We start from the raw sequence: 19,328 nt of genomic DNA, 5'->3' as shown, positions 1-19,328 counted from the left end.
ACCCCCAATGTTCATTATAGGTCCACTATTGTGTTCATTATTTATAAATATATATTTCTTACATATATTGTTTTTATTTTTCTCACACATTTTTTTTTTTTTTTCTCTTTTTAACAACTATCCACATCACATATTGGAGTTATAACTTTACATTGTTGTTGTGTAAAAGGTTTGAAATGCAATAAAAAAAAATTATGCGGTTACCTGCATGTTGTAACTGCAACTGTAGGCAGAATGAAACGTGAATTTTGAGTTTTGAGATTGCTACTGTTCTGAAAATTAAGAAAAAGTCCAAGTAGCGTAGATGAAACAAAAGTAGATACATACTGGCTGGATATGAGAGTCATGTTAATGCCTGTTGTAGGGAGTAAGTAAGTAAAATTTATTTATACAGTGCTTTTCACAGACAGGGTCACAAAGTGCTTTAAAAGTACATAGACAATAACAACATAATAGAAAAATAGTCTAAGAATACAACAAGTAAAAATACAACCGATGAAATTATCAATAAATAAAAGACAGAGGTTACCCAAAAGCTAGCCTGAACAAGTGAGTCTTCACTTGTCCCTTAAAGGTCCCATGGCATGACAATTTCACTTTATGAGGTTTTTTAACATTAATATGCGTTCCCCCAGCCTGCCTATGGTCCCCCAGTGGCTAGAAATGGCGATAGGTGTAAACCGAGCCCTGGGTAACCTGCTCTGCCTTTGAGAAAATGAAAGCTCAGATGGGCCGATCTGGAATCTTGCTCCTTATGAGGTCATAAGGAGCAAGGTTACCTCCCCTTTCTCTGCTTTGCCAGCCCAGAGAATTTGGCCCACCCATGAGAGAGAGAGAGACATCATGGCTTTCAAATGAGCAAAGTGGCAGTTGGTCAAGGCCACGCCCCCACCCTCCACCTTGCACCCCCCCCACCCCCCCTCTCTCCTCCTCAATAGCTACAGACACAGAAATGGCACATACTAAGGAAAGCTCATTGTGGGACTGGCTCTAGTGGCTGTAATAATTTTGGAAAGAGACTTCAGATACAGTATTAGGGGACCACTAAGGTCTATATAAAAGCATTCAAAGAACACCATGTCATGGGACCTTTAAAACAGTCCACATTCTCAGCAAACCTAATGCTGGTTGGCAGAGCAGTCCAGAGTCTGGGTGCCATAGCAGCAAAGGCTCTATCCCCACGTGTCTTCAGACGAGTGCGTGGCGTGGATAGCAGATTTTAGTTGATAGACCTGAGAGACCGGGAGGGGGTGTGTAGGTGAATTATGTTGGCAAGATAAGCAGGGGCCTGACCATGTAGAGCCCTTTAAGTTATGGTGAGAATTTTGAATTGGATCCTATGTTACAGGAAGCCAGTGAAGGGAGCAGAGTAGAGGGGGGATATGGGTGCGCCTGTTTGATCTAGTAAGTAACCAAGCAGCACATTTGTGCTGGTTTATACAGTGTTTGTACATGATTTTTTTGATTAAGAATGTGTTTCTTCTGTGAGATGGAGACGAAGAGGGCATTGTGAATTTTCTGTTTTTGGATTAAGCCCAGAACTACTCTACAACGCTCTTCCACACGGTTGTTCTTGACTATTCCTCCTATCTCTCAGTCTCTTTGGGAATTCTAATGAAGCTGTAAAAGACTGAGTGCTGCTCTTCAGCTTCCCCCCCCTGCTTTTACAGTACTTTCTAATTGTTTTCAAATTCTTTCTTATTTTGCTGCTGAGTTGCAGTTTTTGTCCTTAAACATTCAGTCAACCGTGTGGACTAAATGGACTCTGGCCCACACCCAATGCTACTTTCTCCTCTGTGACACATTGGAATGATTATAGCAGCGGGAAAGCCAAGCCACATGGGACAATCTATTGGTTGTAAACATGAATGCAAATTGTGGAAAGAGTCCTTCTCCACAATAGGATCTGTAAAGGGAAATTGTATGGACACGTTAATTAAATCCAGGTACCATCTTGTCCATATTTGGGATTAGTAAATGTACTTATATAGCGCTTTTCTAGTCTCAACAACTACTCAAAACACTTTAACATTGTACAGGAACCATTCACACACTGTGGCCGAGGCTGCCGTACAAGGTGCCACCTGCTCATCAGATAATCATTCACACACATTCACACTCCGATGCGCATCAGTGGCAACTCGGGGTTCAGTGTCTTGCCCAAGGACACTTTGACATGGGACTGCAGGGCCAAGGATCGAACCACCAACCTTCCGATTTGCATGCAAACTCTCTACCACTGAGCCACAGCCGCCCTTTAGTGAGCAACAACATGTTAACTCAGCCCAAAACCTTTCCAACACACATGCTATAAGTTTGCTGTTGTTATATTATTTATGCAAATTCACCTATTAGTTTTAACTTCAGCATGATATCCTACTCAGAATAAATAATAAATGAATCTTGGCTGTGAAAACCCTTCAGCATTCTGTCACAGAAGGATTGAGTGTTGCACCAAAAGGAGACGTACAGGTGCTGGATCTCTGCATCAGCACATCTGGGAAATTCTGAAATGAGTTATCGTGTAATTGTGGGAGTTCAAGCCTGCATGGAGGCTCAGAGACCTACAGAAAGATGTGTGCCAGCCAGCATACTCTCACAACATATAGCTTTCTGTGTTTTCTGTTCGATCTCTCAGGCTCCTTCTCTGTCATTCTCTCTCGCGAGTGCTTTTAATATTTCTCTCTCTGTCTCTCTCTCTCTCTGGCCATTTTTTATTTACCATCTTTGCTGAAAACTACAAATGAAAGTAATTTCATGGTCCCTAAGTGACTTTTATGATTCTATGATGATTTTACGTGTTTGATCTATGGCTCCATTCCTTTTAAAAATCAAGCAGTGCCTTTTTGGTATTCTAAGTTAATTCTACCTGGTGGATATTCTGCGAAAGCTTCATGTTGTTTGAGTTTTAGAAAAGAACAGCACATACTGTACATTCATACATACTCTGTTATGTCTGGACTTCTATTAATGCAATCTTATTTATTACTTATTTACTTGTATAACCTCAAAATCGTTTATTGTTATAGTGATTGGACAAACTGACATATTTTAAAGATGGAGTGTTTATTTTTACTCACTGAGGGGATAGAGGGGATGGCCCTTTCTTACGCAAACGTTTTAATTAATCACGCTAGCTGCGTGGCTCTCAGAATGACGATGTCGGTCTGTCTGTGCGCCACTTTGATCTCGACTGAAATATCTCAACAACGGTTGGCTTGTCATTCAAATTTTGCAGACATTCATGTTCATGTTTAGTGCTAATAAGCATGCTTACACGCTAAACTAAGAGGAGAACATGGTAAACATTAGCAGCTAAACAGTAGCATTGTTATAGTGAGCATGTTGACATTAGCATTTAGTTGAATCAGTGCTTAGTCTATATCCACGAGGTTCCACTTCCGGGATTGTTCAAGTGCCGCCGAAAATTCCGCCGAATGTCTTTTAATTTTGGCCGCATGTCCGTTACCTTCCGCTTTCTTTGTGTTGTCATTTTAAACAATGGCCGATTTCTGAAGACTATGGTTTACTGCTCCTCAGATCTCTGGAGGGTAAATCCAGACCGCTAGCTAGACTATCTGTCTAATCAGAGTTTTCTGTTGAACGACTAAAACAGGCATTGAGCGTACACGTGTTCCACCAAGACAAGTTCTTTCCCGAGGCTATTTTGCAGACGCGCCGTTGCTCTGTGTGGCGCTTAGCGCCCCCCAAGGCTATTATGATTGGTTTAAAGAAATGGCAATAAACCAGAGCACGTTTTTCTCCCATCCCGGAATGCTGTGTGGACTCAGTAGGACTCTCCTCCGCAGCACTGTGGACTCAGGTCTGTCAATGCGAGACTAATCGGTGCTTAAACCTGCAAGAACAGATTTTTTTTTTTCTCCACTCGGGGGCAGCAGAAAGAAGTTGTGAACACAACATTGACATATTGTTAGCGTAAAAGTTGGCAAACTTGTGAGCAAACAGTTGCTTATTTACACATTCAACAGTTACGTACACATCTGGCTCTTTAGCTGCTAAATGCTCCACTCTGTTCAGCAGCTAGTCGCTAACTTTGTCTGTCTGCCGTTTGGTGCTGAGCAGGTCGTTTACGGTGGGGTTTGGGAGCTTTTTCACTATAAACAGCTGTCTGCTGCGGCCGAAAAATGATGCTGTGAGAGCGGTGACAGGGCAGTGGGACTGAACCAAAACAGTAAAGTTGCAGCCAGACAGCTATACAATGAACCGAAACTTGCTTTCAATCTCCGCAAAACGTTATCTGATCTGCAGATTCGGGTGAGAATTCTGTAGGCGCATCACTACGAATGACCACTTTCACATTGTCACATTGTTTTTACGCTGTCACTTGATAGATTTAAATACAGCATTATGGCTGCGGTTTTGTTTCTAAGAGACTTACTCAGAATATCTTTAGACTACTTTTCATCTGTGAAAAAAGCCGACCGCTTTATTGTTGACGCTTGTTTCTGATCTTCGCCATCATCCCACGCCACAAGTCATCTTTTTACGCTTCCCGAGCTCCTCTTGTGCTTGTTACTAGCCAGTATAAACATAACCAAATGGCATGCTGTCACTGAGATGTGGTGCTCAACCGTAACGTGACACACCAGAGAGCTATTTTCAAAAAGTGGTTCAGAGAAAATATGCAATCAGAGCGATTTTCGACATCAAGCATCTGACATCCCTCTGACAGTGTATCTGCTTAGCTTTGGACCATAGTTCTGGCTTTGTGCATCTCATTCATGCATGTTCTGTAGGAGCTTACCGCCTCTCTAAACCCTGCAATACAATGGCTCTGATCTCCCAAATGCACAGTAATGACTGGGAATCCATGCTAGACAGGACTAATCTAGTTTGGATACTGGCTACATGAGCAGCATGGAGCATAAAGCAATTCCCTCCAACCCACATTTTACTCCTCTCTGTAGAGCTTGAATCAGCATCTTGTCACAGCAAATTTGCAGTAGTGGTCACACAGTCTAGTTGGCCCTCGCAGTACAAATAAATACGGGAAACGAAAGACCAGAAATAAGGAACACACTATTTTTCAAACCATTACTGTGGTTACACTCAATAAATATCTCCTATGAAATGTTAAGGGTTTTGAGTCGACTTTGGTTTTCCATTGTCATTATGTCCTTATTGTTTGGTCTGCCTGGCGTTTTTTTGCCTTTCCCGAAATATGACTTCAGTTTGTATTGAATACTAATGAAGATGAATTTTTTTTTTCCTGGGCTTTTCAGTTACTTCAATGAATCGCGATGCGTGTCCTTGATGCGACTGTGTGACCCGGCAAATTTTTACTTCAAAAAATTATCCGAAAACAAAATGGCATGGGCATTTTCCTTACCACTTTGAGTCAACGGGTCGAGTTGGTGGGTGAGTTGAACCTCAAGAGGGCAAACTGTCGTGAATTTTGGAAAATATAGTGAGCTGTTGTGTTGCTTTTCCATACATTTTATCTCCTCGAATTTCAGTAACCGCTGAGAACTTGGCAAAGTGGAGGATTTTCCATTGATTAGCTGTTTATGTTACTTGCCTCAGGCCCTCCGTCATCTTCCTCCTGCCTACCTATAACACGCTTCTCCATTTAAACTCAACCAGAAGTTCAGATTTCATCCCCCTGCAGAAACACCCTCCGGTTGACTGAATGAGATATTTTTTCCTTTGCCGTTTTGAATCTATAGATGCCTGATTGCCGCTGATGACAAAATAAATGTACTCTGATTATGGTACTGGGAGAGGTAGACCCTTTCTGACCCCTAAAAAAAGGATAATCTGGCATCATCATGAAAAGAAGACCTTTTGTTACATGACTGGGACATCTATAGTAAGTGTGTTTAAGGTGAGACGGGGTGAGACGAGCTTGGAATGTTGAGTGAAGGTTTCAAAAGAAACGGATCCCGTGTTGGTTCAATGATTATGGTTAATAAAAGCTGACCAAGAGAGCATGAGCTGGCGTGTTTTTTACGACATTTTGGTCGGAAACTTCCTTGCTCTGATTTATTTGCATTCGCCACGCACATTTAAATTCCAACTGTTTTTTTTTTTTTTTTTTTTTTTTTACAATACGCCTTTGGAACTCACCAGTAGTAGTTAAAAAAAGAGAACATATTGCTCTTTTTCACATTCAGCACAGAAACTAAACCTGTCAGTGGCTTTTATTCAGACTTTCTCCTACCTCCTTTGTGGTCTTGAACATAACTCCCTCACCGCTGGAAACCGCATGTCTTTAATTCTCTTATCTTTAATGTTTCACAGTCAGTAAAAGTCTAGTTTTTTTTTTTATCTACAGTAGATTCCTGCTCATCACTGGCCTTTTTTCCAGGGCTTTGCTGTTTCTGAGGCAGATCCTCTCCCATCTTTGCGCTCTGTCTCTCCGCCAGCCAGACCAGCTTACTCTGTGGGTTTTCTGGTGGGTTCACACGGGTTAAAAGCTTTGATCATGAGCAGTGCGAGGCAGGTCCGCTCCGGGGTTTGAATCCATGACCTTTCGCCACACGCTGCCCACAATCCGGCAGTTGTCCTCTTGCCTTTAAGTAAGCTATGTACTGCACCTACACAGTCATTTATAGAGGGTTATCTATCCTAAAGTAATGACAGCACTGTTGCAGCTTATCTTAGCTACATGACAAATTGAGGAATGTGATTGTATTGCATGTGCCTTGAGATGACTCAAGATTTGTCAGAACCTCCCTTCATAGATAGTCAAAAAATAAAGATCAAAAAGAGACAATTCTTTGGTGTTCATTATACAGCTGGGCAATATATCGATATTATATCAATATCGTGATATGAGACTAGATATCGACTTAGATTTTGAATATCGTAATATTGTCTTTTCCTGGTTTTAAAGGCTGCATTACAGTAAGTGATTTCATTATTTTCTGAACTTATTATATGAACTGTTCTATTATTTGCCTTTACCCACTTAGTCATTATATCCACATTACTGATGATTATTTATCAAAAATCTCATTGTGTAAATATTTTGTGAAAACACCAATAGTCAACACTTACAATATTGTTAAAATAAATAAAAGTAAAATATCGTGATATTTGATTTTCTCCATATCGCCCAGCCCTAGTTCAGTAACGCACCGGTCACCTTTCAGCTTTACATTCATCAAAACTCAAGTGTAAATTATTTAAATGAATAGTTACTCTGTGTTAGTGTTAGATGATTAGATTGGAATTGGAAATTGATATATTTGAAACAGGGACAATGCACAAATAAACATTAAACTTGTTAAACAAGAGAATATGTCTTGGGCCAGGTTATAGCAACAATTGCTAATTTCCACCTGTAGTCCCTGGGCAGGTACAACAAATTTAAAAAAACAAAACAAATTACAATTTTAAATAGAAATATCACAAAACTATATATAAATGACATGATATACAGATTGATACTACTCTCATATCTGTATGGAAAATATGAAGCTAGCCGATTAGTTTAGCTTAGCACAAAAACTGGAAACGGGGATAACAGCTGGAGAGTGTTTTGTCACTCTGAGGTTGCCAGGCAACCAGCAGAGACTCCGGGAAGTGACCTCGCCAAGCCAAGAAATAACCAGGCCCCCAGGAAGTGCCCCTGCCTTGGAAGCAAATTGAACATAACTGCCAAAAGGTAGAATTACAACTCCCAGGCCCAAAAATATTATTTATTACGGAAGACATGTCTGTAAATCAGTGGATACATTTTTTGAGCATCACAACCACCGCAAAATGACTCGTTTTACAATCAGAATTTGATTCATATGGTCTGATAACATTTGGAAAGTCTACAAGAAGCGCACGATTAAATAATTGAATCCCGATTCAAGTTAGCAGAACGCTAAACCGGAAGTAGCTGGTTGGCCGGCCGAGGTCTCTAGTATCATGATATTTTTGACCAAATACCTCGATATCGATACCACAACGATATTGTAGTGTTGACTATTGTAGGTGCTTTCACAAAATATTTACACAATGAGATTTTTGATAAATAATCATCAGTAATGTGGATATAATGACTAAGTGGGTAAAGGCAAATAATAGAACAGTTACAACAGTCTGGTATGTTCAGAAAATGACATCACTTTACTGTAATGCAGCCTTTAAAACCAGGAAAAGACAACACTTATGCCATATTACGATATTACGATATCCAAAATCTAAGACGATATCTAGTCTCATCTCACAATATCAATATAATATCGATACATTGCCCAGCTCTAGTCTCTTGTGTGCAAAGTAGTACCGATCATCCATGCCACTGAACAACTCTCATAGGGATGAACGGGGCTCCGCCTCGAACGCTGTATTCTGTTCTTATTATACATCCATTTAAATAATCCCAGAGGACCACTTGTTATTACTCTTCAGTTTTTGTACAGGTGAAATAATGTGCTTTAGAGGTGTTGGTCGGTGGATTTTGTTACTTTCAGACTGAGTCAGGCTAGCTGTTTCCCCCTGTTCCCAGTCTTTGTGTTAAGCTAAGCTAACTGGCTGCTGGCTCTTTAGCTTCATATCTATCTATCTCCTCTCAGCTAACAGATAAGTGCATTTTCCAGTCTGTAAATTTAACCAGATGTTTAGCCAGAAAACAATTACCCAATTTATTTCTGTTATTGTAGCATGACTGGCTATGAAATTGAGCTAAACAAAATGCAACAGCTTACACATTCTGTGTGTGAGATCAAATTGTCAGGCATCCGCCTAATCACATTTTGAAAACATGAGCCAGCTGGTGGTTATCCATAACACGTTGTAAAGATGTGCAATAGTCAGGCTCTTATCATGTCTTGCCTGTTAACAATCAGGTTTTTACAACCAACGGCTCTTAACTGTCTCAGAGAAGGCGATCACAACAGCTGCGGCTGATAAGAAGGAAAAAGATAGGTGGGGGATTTGTGGTTCATCAACCACAAGCTCAATTAGTTGGTCCAACGGTCACGGAACAAGGACACAGTGTATACCCATCCATCAAACGTTTCGAAAGATTTCTGTAGACTTTTTAAGGGGATCCGGTGCTCTTACCGAATTTAAGCTTTATGTATATGTGTGTGTGTGTGGGGTTTGAATGTGGTTATACTCTCTGATTGGTACCCTGAGCTCATTTTCACTTCCATTACAAGTCTATCAATGTGAGACAGGAACATGATGAAAGGCCCTCTACAGACAATTGATCTCAGTAATGATGAAGAGGAGGGGATAGGTCGGACATGCCACTTCTTCTTTTATAGGATTTTCTCTGAGGTGCTCGCTGGAGTGTGAGCCAGACACGGCGTTGCAGTTTGATGGGCTAGTTAGATGTGTCGTGTGATGGATTGTTCTTAAAATGCTTTTGAAAAATGGTACGGTGTGCATCAGCCAATTATGCAAAAAAGCCAGTGTGTACCCAGAGAATGGAGTACTTTCTCCAAGCTAATTAATTACATTTCTCGCTGAGCTCTCTCTGCTTTAGTTTGCCACAAACCTTTCACAACCCTAGCGGATGTTAAAAAAAAAAAAAAAAAAAAAAAGTTTTCTTCTCAGTCAATTCAACCTAATCAAAGTGTATAGGCAAAAAAAAAGGCAGGCACAGGCACCAATGGGGATTCCGTAATTGGCCTGTTTTGCATTTCATCTCCAAGGATATTTTATTCACATGCCTGGCTTATAAAAGCTAAATTGTTTCAATTTTAAATTGATTGCGCCTGAAACACAAAAGAGAAGGAAGAAAAAAACCACTGCCCTCATGCCTCCTACGGGGTTGTGCTAAAGCACTTATTTCAAACTAAACTGGATTATAGACAAAAGACACAAAGCTGGAATGCCTTGGTTTTCCTGCATAATAGAGCTATAGCACCTGGGGAGCCCTTGCCTGGCTGGTAATTGAACTTATGCCTTTGAATGGTAGACCGTTTAACCGCAGGCATATTAGGGATGATGTACATGTTTGTTTATTCAAGAGATAATAAACTTGGGGTTCATGTTGTCCTCCCAGTAATGTGTCCTCCAGATCATCCCTAGAGCGCTTCCTGTTTGCTTGCTGCCTCTATACTTCTTTGCTTTCACATTTATTTTCATTAATAAAGTCCGAGCAGTTGGAAAAGTAGGACAAGAGGAGGAGCAGTGGGGTTACAAATGTATGCTAACGTGCAGTCCAAGGGTTCTCAATACTAGCCCAAAGACTATTCTGCATAGAAAAACGGGGAAATCTCAATGTGCAAGTACAGCACAAGAACGTAAAAGAAACACCGCCTCAGTCCTCGGCGTCGACATATGGATGTGGTTAAGGTGCTGGTGTCTGAGCGGGTGCTGCATCTGGGAAGAGTCAGGATGACATATCGGTTTGTCACGGGGGCCAGGTATGAGTATGTATGGGAGCCGTGCCAGGTTGTTGTCAGCACTTTCAGAGGGGTATAGACAAAAAATGAAACACCTATGGGCGGTGGTCTCACTACATCAGTAACAAAGCTGCTTTGCGGAATCAAAGGTACTGCCCATCAGCCGTAAACGGAACCGAAATTAGCTCAGAGAAGATCTGGGTGTTGTCTGGTTGGCATAGTGCCCCATGCATATCTCACCCGAATTTTGAATGTCCTGTTCGCTCTAAAAATAGAAAAAAATCTTTTCTTCCAGTCCCTCCTTTGCAGTTCTCTTAGTTAACTTTGAGGTGGTGTCTCATCTCGTAAGCCCGCGCTAGGGCCACAGAGGCGACTCGAGAGCTTGTAGAAGAGCCTCGTAAATCCAAGCTGGATCTCCCTGAGTGATTGAGAAGTATTAACACTGCTCAGCAAACCTCTCTGGCAAAGTATGCACAAAGTACAGCCCCTGGGCCTCAAAGACCACTTCAGCCTACTTCATCTCTTTGTAGAGTTCTTGCTCACCTGCTTAGATTGAGAAGTGGCCACAGGACCTCGGTTTCTCTGCTCCAGTGGTCTTAGGGATTGACTCAAAGTGCACATTGAATCCTGCTGTGTGAGATTTACAGAGGATGATCTCAATCCATCCATCCATCCATCCCACGAGTTCATATGAAGTTCAGATGACAGATTTTTAGTGTGGGCTATAGGAGGGAGTGGTAGTACTGTATGAAGGGCTGGTATTTTTGAATGCCACTGATATTCTTGTAGAGTTGTTACAATATATATTTGATGAGCATATTTTTCAATTAGTTCATCCATAACCAAACAATTGTAGCAGTTTGGAACTTTTTATTGTTTTATCAAAGTACAATGTTAATTTAGAACTCATATATGAATGGTATAAAATCAAGATGACAGCGTCTTGTAAAGTATTCACAGAGTTTGACATTTTGGTAAATACGCTTCTTGCAGAGAGTTGGATAAGAATATTCTCTCTCAAGTCTGTACGATAAATGTGAAGCTACAGCTAGCAGCCGGTAGCTTAGATTAGCAAAGAGAGTGAAAACAGGGAAACAGCTAGCTTGGCTCTGTATTAAGGTAACTAAATCTACCTACCAACATCTCTAAAGCTCACAAATGAACACATTATATATTGTTTGTTTACTCTGTGCAAAACCCAATGTACAAAAATGTCATGTTGTGGTTTTACAGGGGGTTCAATGCCAGACTTTATGCTAATTCTTTATGCTAAAGTAAGCTAACCAGCTGCTAGTTGTAAGCCTTATTTGTCGTACAGACATCTAATTTTCGGCAAGAATGGGTCGTGTTGAACTATTCTTTTGAGTTGTATGAAAGGATCTATGTCATCTAGACTTTATGGATGTGTTTGTTTGTTTTAAGCATGCCTCAGTGGTTAGTCCCACAGTCAGCAGGAAAACAGATGATGCGTTCCTGTTGTGTCACTGAGGGCTAATCATCATAATACATAGGCATGGTATTATTCTTTATTCGTGGGGCTTATTTATTTTTATATATTACATTTTTTTACTAAAGCAATTTTTTGCTTCATGACCCATGTGCTTCCTGTTCCAGCTTTTCACTCTCACATTGAATTTTCACATGACAAAACCCCACTTTGCTGCCATTTTTGGAACCTTGCACTATGTTATCAGTTGTATCTGTATATACCGACGGATGTTAGTACTTTTCCTGTTTTTATTTTTAATGACATTGAGATCATTATGATTGTTTGGCATAGACTCCATTGTTTTGTATTCAGTTGCCTAGCTGTGGTCTTTTGTTTTTATGTTCTAGCATCTGTTGTCACAGTGGGTTTCCAGCTAAAGTAGATTAATTATGGCTGACTGATTGAAATGGTTCACCCATCAGGTCCCTGTACTGAGCCTCGATTTAACTCTTAATTTAGTGTTACTGTGTTAAACACCATCTGATAATAGCCTTCTACTGTATATATTCTTACTATATAAAATATATTGCCTTTCTTCCCCTGAACTTTATGGGAAGCTGACTGTAACACCTTTGACAATGGCTCAAGTTAATGAGAAATGGTGATGTGGATTGAAATGATGACCTTTTGTTGCCAGGCAACTGAATAACTTCTTCAGCGGGGGCTTATCATCATAAAACCCTGCACCACAGGTCGTTGTCAGGTCTCCGCCAAAGGTTTTGACAGAGTTGACCTTATACAAGTAACAAGGTTTTTTTCTTCTTGCGTGTTTGTGTTTTTTTTCAAAAACTACTATGAAAATTGTATGCCAATATTCAGCTCCACCGTGTTGGAGTTAAGCCACACAAGTGCACTTGGTGCTCCACTGATTTCTTGAGTGTGGTTGGATTGAATTTCTTTGGCTGCAAAAACAAGGAACTATTAAGAAGTGTTCTTCTTTCAGTCTTCAGCATACACACTAAACCTATAAACGTGTTGTGTTTGATTGCACTGTATTTTCAGGCTGTCGTGGTGTTGTCATAGTGTTGTCTCCTGTCTCTCCAGTCTCATTTCCTGTTGCCTGAGTGTTGGGCTGCAGCTCGTTGTATTAGCAGTGATCATTAGCAGACAACAACGCTTTCCCCCTGCAGTCAGATGAGGTTACTGAAGCCTCTTTTCACAGATACAGTCTGTGAATAACAATGGACCGGCGAGGAAAGCAATAGTACACCCCCAAAGCAGTGGTGGTATGAAGTTTATGACCACAGATGAGACATGTTTGTGCCCTTTGGTACAGTATGTGGGGATGAAGAAAGATCACTTCCACTGGAATAAAAGTAATGTGAGGTTAGCCTATGCTGCCTTGGGTTTAGATTTAAATAATGAAGAGGAATTAATCTGAGAAAACATCTCGGACCATGATGCCCCGGAGATTTAGATTCAGACAGCTCAGGCTGATGGAACAATCCGTTGCTGCAGAGTTCATGTACTGATAATCACTGAATTATTAACTATTTTTGATGGGTTTTTGAGGCCCATAACATGTTAATACTGCAGGACATGAGGGGACGTTGCTGTTTATGCTCCAGCTGCTGCTTTGAGAAAAAGCTCTACATTGTTCTAAGTTGATTTCCAACACGAGCACAATAAGAAAGGTCAGTTGGTCCGAACATTGGAATATGCTTGAGGGGAAATATGTCCAGTCATTTTTCAATGCTCTGCCAGCAAAAGACTTTGTGCATGAATGGAAAGTTCTGATGTAAGGTCCCCTTCATTTATAAACAATCAATGAATTGACTCAGTGTGAATGTTCTGGTTTTAATAAAAGTTAGTGTGCCATGTTTTTTCTTCTTGGTTAGCTTAACAATTGGTTCAAAGAGTCAATAACAATAAAGAAAAAGATGACACTGAACTGATTTGTTTGCTTCTCAAGTTTCCTAAAAGCTCACAAAACTTCAAAAAAAGAAAAAAATCAAAGAGTCTCTACTTAATCAACACTCATATTTTCCCTTGGACACTCGCTTTGTTAAAGATGGCATTATCCAGCTGTGCTGTCGTGACCATGTAGTAACCATTTTATTCTTGAGAGTTGAAGTCATGTAAGATGTGGGCATTCCTTTGATCAATTTTTCAATCCGTAGCCCAGGGCAGAGTAAAAGTAAAGGTACAAGAGTCATAAATATTACAACCACCCAGAAATCTAGGTTTGATTTGATGCTCTCATATGTGCAAAATCTTTTCTCCAGCAGTCGTTCCTTTCCTTTCCAGTGGACCGAGGGTTTGATCGCTGTTTCTGTGTTTTCTTTGTCCTTCAGAGAAAGAACGTCCACCTGCTGCTGAATGTGTTCCTGCTGGCAGCCTGGGGAGCCGTCCTGTTGGCCTGCCGCTTCTACTGGATGGGCAACAAACCCCCCAACTTCTCCAACTCCGACAACCCGGCGGCCGACTCGCCCTCGCTCCTCACAAGGATGCTAACCTTTTCCCACCTGCCTGCGGTCAACTTTTGGCTTCTCCTTTGCCCGGACACGCTCAGCTTTGATTGGTCAATGGACGCCCTGCCTTTGATCAGGAGCCTTGCGGATTGGAGGAACCTTCACACAGCAGTCTTCTACCTTGGATTGCTCTTGCTGGCTTGGTTCAGCCTGTGGACGCACCAGACGGCTAAGGGCAAGGAGACCAATGGCAAAGTGCATCCTTACACCAATGGCAGAAACGGGAACAGTAATGGACACAGTTACCCGTATAACAATCATGAACATAAGAACAATTCCCACACAGACGCTCACATTAATAATGCACAGAATGGTGCCAATAAGCACTATGAGAGCAGGACTCCACTGCCCACCACTGAAAATATCGTGGTGTTCTCTCTAGGCCTGTTGGCTATCCCTTTTCTCCCTGCCACAAACTTGTTTTTTTATGTCGGTTTTGTGATAGCAGAGAGAGTATTATATATTCCCAGCATGGGCTTTTGCCTTCTGGTGGCAGTGGGGATGAGATCTCTGTACGTCCGTCTGCGACGCAGGTCCTCCAGGGCGATGTTGGTGTACTGCAGCGCTGCCGTAGTTCTTCTTTTCAGTGTCAAAACTGTTTTAAGGAACCGGGACTGGCAGAATGAGGAGATGCTCTACAAGTCAGGGATTTATGTCAATCCTGCTAAAGGTAAGGCCCTTTCATTCAAATCGTCATGCGACTGCTCTAACATGTGCACATACACACTTTTATACACATTCCCACACCAAAAACCTCTTTCGCCCTTCATGGTTTTGTTGTCTGAACAGTGAGTGAGTTAGACCCAGTTTTCACATTTGATGTGTGCCGTCTCTCGACTGCCGCCCTGAATAATTCAAAGTGAAGCTGCTTCAAAATGTCTTCTCTTCGTCATTCAGCCTTACCACAGAATATAAAAGTGCTCACGAGTTCAAAATGCAGAATGAGACTGGTGTGATACTCAAGGTAAAATGTATTCTTAAAAAAAAAAAAAAATAATACTTGATTTTACTGTTGTTCCAAGGAATGCAACAGAGTTGTACTTGTTTATCACACATTTTCTTATACCCAGCATGCAATCTGTTTAATGGCGCCAGATGTCCTGTCTCACTTGGAAGGGCAGCATCGCCCGTCTCTGATTGGCACCTGTATCAGCAGATAAAATATTCAAAAGCCTTCCCATTCAAGGTCATCAGACACAGATTCCTATCCAAGGCAAAGTTCTGGGAGCTGCTGAGGAGGGGAGCAGGCAGGATACTCGCAAGGCAACAGCGGGACACGTTGTGTTAGCTAATTTCCCTTTCAGATTCGGAGCGGATCTGAGGCGTGACAGCTGTTTGTTTTGGCAGGCCATCAGGCCGAACAGAGCAGCAGCAATGTCCCCGAATCCCATTCATTATAGCTAATATGAGATTTGAACAGAACCCAATGTCAAACGCAGACGCACTCGTTGGATCGTTTGAACTGTGAAATTTTAGGTCGCACAACGCAAGTCTCTTTCTGCAAAAGGTACTTCATAAATTCATCCGTGCATAACTGGGAGCACAGTTGAATGAAGGACGCCGGGGTTGTTTTTCAGCTTGCCTCTGTTTTATACTGAATATTCTTTTGGGATTCCATAGATGTTATGATTTTCAACAACTAAACACTGTAAATACATTGCCTGCATATTTGAGCACTTTACACATGCAACAAAAGCAGCATGAGCCAGGAGTTTATCTTCCTTTTCAATATGACTTGCAGATGCAAGAAGAAACAGAATACAACACCATAGATGCACAATGACTATATTAGGCCTGTCTGTGTATTTTTACTGTATGACAGTTTAGTTTGAGACATTCATTCTGTTGAATCATAATTATTGTGAAGTTTGTGTAGACATAAAAAGAAAAGAAAATTATCACAGAGGAAGCTTTTTAACTAACTAACTAATGATTTATGGAGTAGCACTTCTTCCCACTCCTCTTCGGACAAATCAAAAAAAAAAAAAAAAAAGACCAAGTTTGTTATTCATGTATCTCTATGCTTTCTATTTTGTGTAATATACTTTTCTGTGTTTGAAATAAATATCAGTCAATCAATCAATCAGACTATAAAAGAAACTTAAAAACGGATCTATCGTTATTGGCTCCTATTTTACTTCCAATTAATATCGTTTTGCTCCATCGCCCACCCTTCTACATTAATTTTCACTCTCCACAGTCTTTGCACAACATCTACCGAACCTCTTAGCAACTTTATTTCACCTGTCAGTTGCTGCACTCTGCCTTTCAACACTAATGCCATTAGCTGTGCAATAGCACTGTGGTGGTCTTCTTTTCATTTTGTCAGAAATAGCTGGTGCTTTTGGCACAAACCTCCCCCGCTGCGTCATCTCTCTTTACCCATAATGTCTTTCTCTTTAGAGCTTAAAAAAAAAAACGGAACCCGTGTCAGTAAGGGTTCTGACAATAACAAAAGAAAATGATTACTTCCCACAGAAAAGTCCTCTCCTGCTGCTGTAATCTAGGAGTTTTTAAAGATTCTCCAAAAAAAACGTTATTAAAGAAGGTTGCCACAAATGTTCCTTTTTTTTCTGTTTGATTAACCTTTTCTTTTGTGAACGGTCAGCTTGGGGCAACCTTGGAAATGTCCTGAAGAGCCAGGGCGAGATGGAGGAAGCTGAACAGGCGTACAGAAATGCCCTGTATTACCGCAGCAACATGGCTGACATGCTCTATAACCTGTGAGTTTGTTTTATCATTCTTTTGTGTTATTTATATTTTCTTATTCCTAATGCTCAAGTTCATTTGCTTTTGAGGAATCTGTTGGTCTGGTAACACTTTATAATAACCATCATTAATAAGGGGGAAATTCCTACTTAATTAAACTTTAGTTAAATAGTTATTTTACTGTTACATAACAATGAAATGATGATTTATAATGTTTACTAATTATAAATAATGTTATAATTTACGTTATTTTATCATTAGTAGTATAAAATAATTACTTTATAATAATACGTTTATAATTAGAAAACATCTCTTTAGATAGATAGTTAATACTTTGCCCATGGTTAATAAACATCTATGAACGTGATTTGGATAGCTGTTATAAAGCTGCAACAAGTGCTTACAATATTTAGTAAATGAATAATAATTGATTTATAAAGCATCAAGTAACATTCATTTGGCCCCATTATATATTTTTGTAGTGACCAATAAGAGATCATTATTGACTATTTGTGCACTCAGTGCAATAGCTATTTAAATAATGCTTATAGATACTTAACAGATTAATTATTAAATTATTATTAGTTGCAACTTTATAATAGCTACCCAAATCATTTTTATTGACAGTTTACAAACGGTTTCTTAAAGGCTTACAAATCATTTGGTCATCATTAACAAATACTTAATATAACATATATAAAAAAAATGTGAGGTGTGCAACAATAAACTGTTAAAATAACATAGATTATAGCATTACTGATAATTTACTAAACATTATAAATCATCATTTCATTGTTTGTTAACAGTATAATAACTATTAACTTAAGTTTAATCTACTATCAATTTACTTTTTATTAGTGGTGCACGATATATCGGCCGCCGATATAATATCGGCCGATATGGTCATTTTTTTACACATCGGTATCATTCCGATGTCAAAATAGGGCCGATGAATAGAGCCGATGTGAATCATTCCTGTGTGTTTGACGTGTGTAGGCTTAGATGTGATTGTGTGAGAATTTAGATTTAAATCTGACCTGTGGAGGGCAGTAATACGCTTAACAGCGTCTATACTGCTGAAATCAGAAGAAGAAGAAGAAGAAGAAGAAAAAGTGTGGGCGGGGATGTTGGTTTTTGCAGACGGAATCTGCGGCGAAGTGGGACACTGGAAACTTTAGTAGACCACCGGCTCTCGGTGGGCGGGGGAGAGATGAATGTTCGGAAGTAAGAGGTTGCTGTTCGGTTGCTGCGGCCCGCCGTACAGGTTAGTTTGACCAGCGGGCAGCAGCGGCGGCCGGAGTGGGCAGCAGCAGCGGCCGCCGGAGTGGGGCATTCTGGGATTTGGTGTCTTTCATCCATATGAGCAAAAACGCATTTTAAGGCTTATCTCGGCCTAGAAGGCACCAATTTCTATAATTTCAAGGGTTAGGCCTAACCTTTAAGTACTTGGCAGTTACTGTACTTCCAGTTCAGACTGCAAAAGCCAGTGTCTGTTCAGTCCAGTTTTTTCGGGCTCCATTTTCACATTTTACCTCTTTCAATACTTTTGGCTTTGGCCATTTAAGGCCTACTACTGTACTTTAAAGTTTTGAACTGTTGTACAATGTTCACAGAATACAGTGACTTGGTCTCAAGTGAGTTAGATGTTTATTGTGAATACTCAGGGTTGGCTTATTCATAGTGTGAATTCAGGACACACTTGTATCCTTTTAAAAATTTATTTTTATATAAATAATTAGATTTTCTTCTGAAAATCTGATGACAGTCATATTTTGCACACAGGTAAAGGTGCCCAATATCAGTGATTTCTGAAAATAAATCACAAAAGTAAAAAAAATGCCTTTTGGAAAATAGTTCCTTATTTGATTATCATAAAAAATGTGTTCTATACATAGATGTCAACATTGGTAAATATCGGTATCGGCCATAACAGCAATATTAATATCGGTTATCGGTATCGGCCACAATTTTCAAATCGGTGCATCACTACTTTTTATTAGTGACGGTTGTTATGAAGTGTTACCGTTGATCCTATAGTGTGCCTCTAAGGCTTTCCTACTTGATTTTCTTTTCAGTGTGTCTCCGCTCACAGCTGCTTCAATGACTTAGGAGTGTGTGCAGCAAAATGAATGAGTTCTCCTCTTACAGTACATGCGTGTGTCCATTGATCAAAGATGTTCTCTCAGAGGAAGTGCCGTCCTGTCTTGTTTTCCCCAGAGGGCTGTCTGTCTGAGTTATTAATGTTGCTGTTTTAGCCTGGGGGAGGGGGGGGGGGGGGGGGGACACACAAACCATCCACAGCCAACACTCAATGTGTGCTCAAATGTCTGTGGTTTGCTAACATCT

General features: G+C 40.4%; 1 protein-coding gene across 2 annotated transcripts in view; it reads left to right on the top strand.

Moving 5' to 3' along the window:
* tmtc2b (transmembrane O-mannosyltransferase targeting cadherins 2b) overlaps nucleotides 1-19,328 on the top strand; it is a 124,564-nt gene that overhangs the window by 65,342 nt on the left and 39,894 nt on the right. For both annotated transcript variants that reach the window (XM_028586273.1, XM_028586274.1), the window contains exons 3-4: nucleotides 14,097-14,943; nucleotides 16,882-16,996. In XM_028586273.1, coding sequence (XP_028442074.1) covers nucleotides 14,097-14,943; nucleotides 16,882-16,996 — 962 coding nt within the window. The remainder of the gene's footprint in view (nucleotides 1-14,096; nucleotides 14,944-16,881; nucleotides 16,997-19,328) is intronic.

Source organism: Perca flavescens, chromosome 8 (assembly GCF_004354835.1).
Source record: "Perca flavescens isolate YP-PL-M2 chromosome 8, PFLA_1.0, whole genome shotgun sequence".
NCBI lineage: Eukaryota > Metazoa > Chordata > Actinopteri > Perciformes > Percidae > Perca > Perca flavescens.
The sequence above is the reverse complement of the archived record's forward strand: the minus strand, read 5'-3'. Positions and strand labels throughout refer to the sequence as shown.